This window comes from Pan troglodytes, chromosome X (assembly GCF_028858775.2).
Source record: "Pan troglodytes isolate AG18354 chromosome X, NHGRI_mPanTro3-v2.0_pri, whole genome shotgun sequence".
Lineage (NCBI taxonomy): Eukaryota > Metazoa > Chordata > Mammalia > Primates > Hominidae > Pan > Pan troglodytes.
Window position 1 is genome coordinate 8,989,859 of NC_072421.2, and position 8,988 is coordinate 8,998,846.

At 40.5% G+C, this 8,988-nt stretch overlaps 1 protein-coding gene across 1 annotated transcript; it reads left to right on the plus strand.

The window, feature by feature from the left end:
- Positions 1–856: 856 nt before the first annotated feature.
- Positions 857–1,809, plus strand: LOC100610512 (variable charge X-linked-like). Its single transcript, NM_001427500.1, has 2 exons — positions 857–1,090; positions 1,284–1,809. Exons 1-2 carry the CDS (start codon positions 989–991, stop codon positions 1,680–1,682), a joined length of 501 nt encoding a protein of 166 aa, NP_001414429.1. The 5' UTR covers positions 857–988; the 3' UTR covers positions 1,683–1,809.
- The last annotated feature ends 7,179 nt before the right edge of the window (positions 1,810–8,988 follow it).

Below are 8,988 nucleotides of genomic sequence, written 5' to 3' on the forward strand. Positions count from 1 at the left end.
TTGATTGTTGGCTGTGCGGAAGCTTTTAGTTTCCAGCCTGCTCACTTGCCCTATATATTTCAGCTTCCTAGACCCCCACATTGTGTGAAGGTGTGAGCCAATTACTTAGAGTAAACCGTATCATATATATAATATTATTGATAAATAAATACTATAGTATAGTAAACAGATGTTTATGATATATAATATTACAGACACTCTCTCTCTGTCTCACACACACACACAAATATCCTGTTGGTGTAGTTTCTCCTTCTCTGAGGAACCCAGCCTGATACCGATTCCCAGCTGAGCCAGTGTGTTTGCTGATCTTGACCTCTGGAAGCCAGTGCTTTAAACCATGAGAATGAAAAATTGTGAGGCACTTTGTGGATGCTGGGAGAAGTATGTGAGATGGCAAAGTTGTTCCATGGCATCCAAGAAGTGAATGATCCTCAAGGTGTAGCAGAGGAATTTGTAGGAGAGAGGGATGATTAACATCTTCGTATAGCCCTCCATCCATCCCAGTTAGCATGGAGGGATTTTAGATAGGTCATACAGAAACTGGGTAATGATGGCAGGTGTGGAGGAGCAGAATGTACCACTGAATGGGAGGTCCGGGGGAAACATATGGCGGAAATATCCTCCCGTGCCACGTGATCTGCCAAAATTGAACATGGGGAGTTTAGGAGGGGCGACATGTCAGTTTGGGAACTATCTTTAGGGGTGCTAACCCAAATCTCCCTTTCTCCAACTAGAGCACCCTGCCTTCCTCATTAGATGTCACCCCCGCCCCGCCCCCGACTTCATCCGCCATGTCCTGATGGTGCTTTGTGACGTCGTATAAGGCCTGCCTTCCCACCCAGGGCTACCATTGGCTGGGTAGTGGAGTGTTGACCAATCACAGGTCAGGGGCGTGATTGTCTCGTCCTGGGATCGCGAGAGGGGTATATACAGGGAGGCCAGACAGCCTGGAGTTAGTCGACCGTTGCGAGACGTTGAGCTGCGGAAGATGAGTCCAAAGCCGAGAGCCTCGGGACCTCCGGCCAAGGCCGAGGAGGCAGCAAAGAGGAAGGCCTCCTCTCAGCTGAGCCCCAGTGGCCCGAAGAAGAAGGTGAGTGACCCTCCCAAGCTCCTCCTCGTCTTCCCCTCGCCTCCTTCCTCACAAGAAGCCTCTCCTGTCCTCACTTGGCACAACCCCCCAACCCGGTCCCCACCGCTTCTGAGGACACGTCCCTGTTCCCAGCCTCCTCCATCCTCGTCCCTAAACCAGAGCCCTTCTGTGATCGTCCCTGTTGTCCTTCCAGACTGCCAAGGTGGCCAAGAAGGGAAAAGCGGTTCGTAGAGGGAGACGCGGGAAGAAAGGGGCTGCGACAAAGATGGCGGCCGTGACGGCACCTGAGGCGGAGAGCGGGCCAGCGGCACCCGGCCCCAGCGACCAGCCCAGCCAGGAGCTCCCTCAGCACGAGCTGCCGCCGGAGGAGCCAGTGAGCGAGGGGAGCCAGCACGACCCCCTGAGTCAGGAGAGCGAGGTGGGGGAACCACTGAGTCAGGAGACCGAGGTGGGGGAACCACTGAGTCAGGAGAGCGAGGTGGAAGAACCACTGAGTCAGGAGACCGAGATGGAAGAACCACTGAGTCAGGAGACCGAGATGGAAGAACCACTGAGTCAGGAGAGCGAGGTGGAAGAACTACCGAGTGTTTAGACGGCCAGCTACTCCCCTATCTCCGAGAGCAGCGGCTAAGTTCAGGCCCAGCCGCCAGACCTCAGAGATCTCACCAGCGGGGTGCTTGCCATACTGTTGATAATAAAATGAATGTGTTGCAAATTGATCTGAGTGACTCCGTGTTCTCTGATGGTGGGGAGGGAGGGAGGGAGGGGGGAAGAGGTGGTGTGTGGGGAGGGAGGGAGGGAGGAACAGGTGGTGTGTGGGGAGGGAGGGAGGAAGAGGTGGTGTGTGGGGTGGGAGGGAGGCAGGAAGAGGAGGTGTGTGGGGAGGGAGGGAGGGAGGAAGAGGTGGTGTGTGGGGAGGGAGGGAAGAAAAGGAGGTGTGTGGGGAGGGAGGGAGGAAGAGGAGGTGTGTGCGGAGGCAGGGAGGGAGGAAGAGGTGGTGTGTGGGGAGGGAGGAAGGAAGAGGTGGTGTGTGGGGAGGGAGGGAGGAAGAGGAGGTGTGTGGGGAGGGAGGGAGGGAGGAAGAGGTGGTGTGGGGAGGGAGGGAGGGAGGAAGAGGTGGTGTGTGGGGACGGAGGGAGGAAGAGGTGGTGTGTGGGGAGGGAGGGAGGAAGAGGTGGTGTGTGGGGAGGGAGGGAGGAAGAGGTGTGTGGGGAGGGAGAAAGGACAGAAGGAAGGAACAAGTGGTATGTGGGGAGGGAGGGAAGTGGGGTCCCGCACAGTTGAGGTCACAGGGACAGGTCACAGTTAGCCAGACAGGAGGATAAGGATTGCGTCATGGCTGAGCACTGGAGACAAATTTCCCCTTCACAGGATGACTCCGCTTCTTATACGGTTTGTTTCTTCATGCACTCTTGCTAGCACATACACCAGGTACCAAGAACTGGATTCTACCTACTTAGGTTTCACTGTCAAAATACCTTTTCGGTTATAGAAACCGATGGAAGAATTGTTTCCATCTCTTTCCTTTCAGCGTCCCCTCCCTACAATCTAATATAATTAAGAAGAAAAATTCAAAGTAGAGAAAAATCTATCTACTTGAAATAAGCCTTTTTATTTTTGCAACTGAGGAGACAGAAAGTACATTTCATATTTCCATACATTAGAAATACACAGGTCTTTTCTATATCTAGTAGAATTTACTATATACAAATACATGTAAATTTTTATATAAATAAAATATACAACTATATTTACTATAGACAAACATTATATGTTTACATATAAGATATATACATATAGACATAAAATATGGAATATATATTTATATATAAATATATAAATATAAATAAATGTAAATATAGATTATACACATTAGAAATACACAACTCTTTTTTGTACATAGTAGAACCTATGATGTATATTTATATATTAATATATCTTATGTTTTTATATTTATAGATTACATATATAAATATTTATATTCTATATATTATATATAAAACATATTAAACATATTTATATTTATAAATAATATATCAATATAGACATCAAATCTATATATGAAACCTATCTATAAATATAAATACATGAAAATAGATATATAAATATAAATATATATAAAATATATATTCTATATGTGATCATTTATTTTAGAAGGTAAGGTGTTGTGATTGTTGAAGCATCCTTCACAGATAAAAAAAGAAAGGAAATTATCATTTTAAGAAAAATAAAATAAAAATAAAAAATAAATAAAGTACAAAATTCCCAGTTGTCAATAATTATAATGAGAGAATAATATAGAACTTGCTATATATAGAAAGGATGGGTATTTCTAATGTGTATATATGTAATGTACATTTATATATATAATTATATAAATGCACAGATCTTTTCTATATATAGTATAATGCACTGCTGTATTTCTAATGTGTTATATATATTAAACCTATATTTATATATATTTATATGAATACACAGGTTTTATACATATATAAATGCACAGGTATTTATATAAACATATAAACACACAGGTCTTTTCTATATATAGTAGAATTTTATATAGTAGAATTTATGATACATTTAGAAAAGACCTGTGTATTTCTATATTTATATTTAGAAAAGACCTGTATATTTCTAATGGATATATATATAGTTTGTATTTATATGTATATTTATAGATAAATATATAATCTCTGTATATTTATAGATAAATATATAATCTCTATATATTTATATATCTATTTCTATGTATTTACATTTAGATAGAGATCTATTTCACATATAGATTATATAAATATATTCTATGTAAATATATAAATACATATATAGATATGTAAATATATTTACATTTATATATAATATATAAATAATATATAAATATGTAATGCATAAAGATAAATATACAATATATAAAATATATATTCTATATGTGATCATTTATTTTAGAAGGTAAGCTGTTGGTATTGTTGAAGCATGCTTCTCAGGCAAAAGGAGAAAGGAAATTATCATTTTAAGAAGAATAAAGTACAAAATTATCACGATTTAATTTCCAGTTGTTAATAATTACACAGACAGAATAACTCATGTCCTTTAATCTTACAATGAATAGCACGTTAAACTTTTATGTGATTCTGAAAATATGAATTTCCATATAATAAGGGTTTGAGATGTAAAGCACTAACTTTATAGGCAGTTTTCACTTGTTACATACATTGTTCTTATACCTTTAAAGATGTTAAAATTAATGGTGGCTTTGAAGAGATGGTAGCATCATTTGAGAAACAACAAATGAGTTCTGTTTCATCCTTTCCTTGGTGTGGTCATGGCTTCACTTCATTAGCTTAGGAAGGGATTTCAGAGCTTTTCATGTTGAACTTGTAGCTGCCTCCTATGGAATCCTACGAAATCTAGGCCACTATACCACAGAAACAGGGCGTTGCCCCATGTCCTGAACACCATCATTTTGTGGTATATTTCTTTCGTATTTCTTGTATGGAAATACCATATAAGAATGAGCATGCTTGGTATAACTCAAAGCCTGTTTATTTGCAAGGCTGTATTGACCCTGGACAATAAATATTTGTATGTTACGGATGGGAAACAAGCCCGCATGAAAAGCTCCTGCTGTCTTTTAGGAAAGCGTATTGGCTGTGGTTGTATATCTCATTCCAAAGGGAAATTGGTGAACTCTCTGCTATAGTTTTTTCCATAATGACAGCATAAAAACTGAAATAAACTTATCTTGTCAGTGGCCACTTTTGGGGTTGGTGTATATTAGGGAGCACTTTTGCAGTGTGTTTCAAAATTACATTCAAGGATTAATTTCATGCACCTTATTTTAATGCCATATTTCCATTCAAGCTCTGCATGTCACAACAGTCTGTGATGATTCTTTTGGCATTGAAATAATTATCCATGGCACTTAAACCGTGTTTCTTTCATCATTTCATGGCAGTAGGAGCTTCAACTGCTATTTGTTGGGAACCCATCCTGACTAGCTCTTTCACTAGGGCTTCATGTTTTATTGTGATGATTGGCAGACTTGTGTTTCAGACATTTTCAGATTTGGAAAGTTACTATGATTTTGAAATTATAGATGCAAAAATGTCATTGAATTTACTTTCACAAACTTTTAATTCATTATAGACAATAAGAGGTTTAATCAGAAATCAGGCCAGGTGCGGTGGGTCACGCCTGTAATCCCAGCACTTTGGGAGGCCAACGCAGGCAGATCACTTGAGGTCAGGAGCTTGAAAGCAGCCTGCCTAACATGGTGAAACACTGTCTTTACTAAAAATACAAAAATTAGCCAGGCGTGGTGGTGTGCACCTGTAATCCCAGTTACTTGGGAGGCTGAGGCAAGAGAATTGCTTGAGCCCTGGAGGTGGAGGTTGCAGTGAGCAGAGATTGCAAGACTGCACCCACTGCACTCCAGCCTGGGTGACAGAGCAAGACTCCATCTCAAAAAAAAAAAAAAAATCAATAATTTAAGTAATCTTTTAATTTGTTGGAGCATTCACAAATACTACATCTTCATTTAAGTCTCTCTTTATTCTACATCTTATACACACAGTTAAACTAGTTAATAAGAGTGTTAAATACTTTCCCTCCTTCTCCAACTACCCACAATCTCAGGCTTAAAATAAACAGTGGAATGAGTAAAGACCCAAAATAATATAACAGCAAAGGTGCAGTTGACTTTTGTAATCAAATGATAAATATCAAAGCTTCCTAGCATTATAGGCAAATCTTCCTGTGTCCCTAAAGGGAGGATCCCCTTGACAACAGTCATGAACAACAGGTGATCTTGAGATTTTCAGCTGTCAAAGACGGTGGGAGAATCTGAAAACACCTTGTACATATTAAAGACTTAAGCATGAGATGATGCATACATACATATGTCTCTGTCTCATTAGACCGCAGGAAATAGGACACATGGCAGGAAGGCTCATGTTGATTCCCCTTGACCATGCAGCTTCCTCTGCTCCTGACTCCTAAGAACTTTCTGACCTATTGGTCATTCCCAGCTTCAGATCCCCACGCATACAGATTGTTTTTGGCCCAACTTCAGTGATACACAGGACATAGAATTGCTCTCAAAAAACACTCCGGAATTGAAAAATGACAGGAGAAGCTCAACGCGATGGCTGGGTACCAGAGGGAAGGCCTTCCGCTGTTTTGAACACTGATGCTAAGCTCTAGAATAACTGCAGCTGCAGCCTGTTGGACCTGGGCATGTGTCAGGCAGGGTGTGAAATGCTCTCCATGCACGACCTCATTTCTCCCTCACATTACCCCTATGGATTAATCGGGGCTCTAGAGAGACGCTACCAACAGGTTATCAGCAAAGACAGATGAGAGGGGATTTATTAGGGGAATTAGAGGGTGAAAAGTCTCAGGACAAGCCGTCTGCAAGCTGGAGCCCCTGGGATGCCAGGAGTGTGACTCAGTCCACACCCAAAAACCTCAGAACCAGGGAAGTGGATGGTGTAATTCTCAGTATAAAAAGAGCCTGAAGTTCTGATGTCCAAGGGCAGGAAAAGAAGAGTCTCAGCTCCAGGAGAGAAAGGGAGGAAAGTGCCTTTCCTCTGCCTTGTTTCTTCTATCTGGGCCCTCAGAGAATTGAATGGGGCCTGTCTCTATTGAAGACATCTTCCCCACTCTGTCCACCAGTTCATGCCAATCTTACCAAGAATACCTGTGCAGGCTCACCTAGAAACAATGCTTTACCAATTCCTGACATATTCCTTAAGGCAGTCACGTTGACACCTGAAATTAACCATCACACCCTGTAAAATGAGTAGTGTCCCCACTGGACAAATGAGACAGACAGTTTGAGTAACTTTCTTATACTGCTTATAGGTTATAGAGTCAGGATTAAAACTCAGGTCTGCAAAGATCAAATTCTAAACTCCACCCTCTTAAGGACTGCTGCTCAACACTGTGGAAGCAGTACTGTATTAGACACTGTACAAGGATTGAAGAGGCATTCGAGACACATCCCCTGCTTTAGGGACCACATCCTAGCTTGCATTCATGACAGGAGTCATGTTTCTGTGACTCTACTATAGACCCCGGAACCAAGTGTCAATTGGTACGCTTTAGGTGTGCATAAGCTCTGCAGAAATCCTAAGAAAGAGCCAGATAATTATAGGCTCAATTCATATAGGGAAGTTTTTACGAAAATAGCTTTTAGCCAATTCCTGAAAGAAAATATTTTTACTGGCAGAAAAATGTTCTGCTGGAGAATAACTAGTTGAAGGGCTTTGGGGGAAGGGGCCCTGGACAGATGTACACAGAAGTGGGGGAAAAAGACACACAGAATAGAAACAGAATTGAGGACCCTTCAGGGAGAGAAGTAAGGAAAAGTGCTAGCCCAGCAAGCTGATAAAAATATATCTGCCCTGTATTTAAAGTTAATTCCATCTCTTGATGTTTTTTTCATATTATTCATTTTATTATATTTGTTAGTATAGTATTATCCATCTTATTGTCCCATATATTATGGCATTTCCCCCTATATGTGAATATATTACCACATAGAAGGAAATGACCTCATTTTCCTAATACATAATTAGACACATGGATTTATTCCTTTACAAGCAAAAATGTGTCTCCTCCATTACGTATTAAAATGAATAAAACCATATAATATTCCTGAGTTGAATCTTGTAGCTCAATACTTGGACAGAAATGTTGCTAATTTGCACATTTTATGTGGTACTGATGACTCCCACATTAAGGAGTGTTTTTATTGTCTGCTTGGTCACAGACCTCAGTGTTTTGATGAAAGTTCATTCTTAGGAGGCCACTGTCATCAAATCAACTTTGCATATAGAAAACTTATGAAAACACAAACCATTCTGTCCTCACAACTTCTGTTCACAACATTGGCGAATGGAGTCACACCTGCATGCTCATAGTTTATCACCACAAACTATGAAACTACTAAAAGAAAACTGTGGGGAAATGCTTGAGGACACTAGTCTGGGCAAAGATTTTTTGAGTAAGACTTCCAAAGCACAGGCAGTAAAAGCAAAGTCAACAAATGGAAAAACATGAAGCTCAACAGCTTCTGCATGGTAAAAAAAAAAAAAATCAATGAAGAGACAACCTAAAGAATGGAAGAAAATATTTGCAAACTATACATCTGACAAGAGATTAAGAACCAGAATATATATATATAATATCATATATATATATATAATGAGCTCAAACAACTCAGTAGCAGCAGCAGCAGCAGCATCATCATCATCATCATCATCATCATCATCATCACCTGTGTGTAGACAACTGAATCAGGCTCCGTGGCTCCTGGAAACTGGAAATATTCACATAAAGGCAGAGAAAACCCTTCCAGAATATTTCTACACTATTTCCTACACGAATCACTCGAGAACCATTTCCAGAAGCAAGAAAGTATATCTGGCCAACCCATGCTCAGCACCATGCTCTTGCAGAATTTTGACTTTGCCTTTTTGATACTGACCTTTGATTTTTTAAAATAATTGTTTTGTCCTTTTGCTTCAGAAATTTACAAAGCAAACAGAAAACATTATTTAGGAATGACTGACTCTGTATTACTGAATCAATTATTAAATTTTGCTGAATGATTGATCTTGGAAAATAGAGATGTAACTACTTCTTGATGTGAACTGTAATTCAAATCTCATCTCGGTAAAAATTAATGAAATGCTTAGCCAGGCATGGCCAATGGAATCAGAACTAGCCCAGTCTTGCCATAACTTTCTGCTTCCTTACCATCCTGAGTTTCAGTGGGCAACAGATTCATTTTTGGAGATTACTATGGAAATCTCTGCAACAGTTTTTCCACTCATAACTTAAGGCGTTCATAATTATTGCAGAAGTTTCTCACTCTCTCCATGTGAAATTTCTCT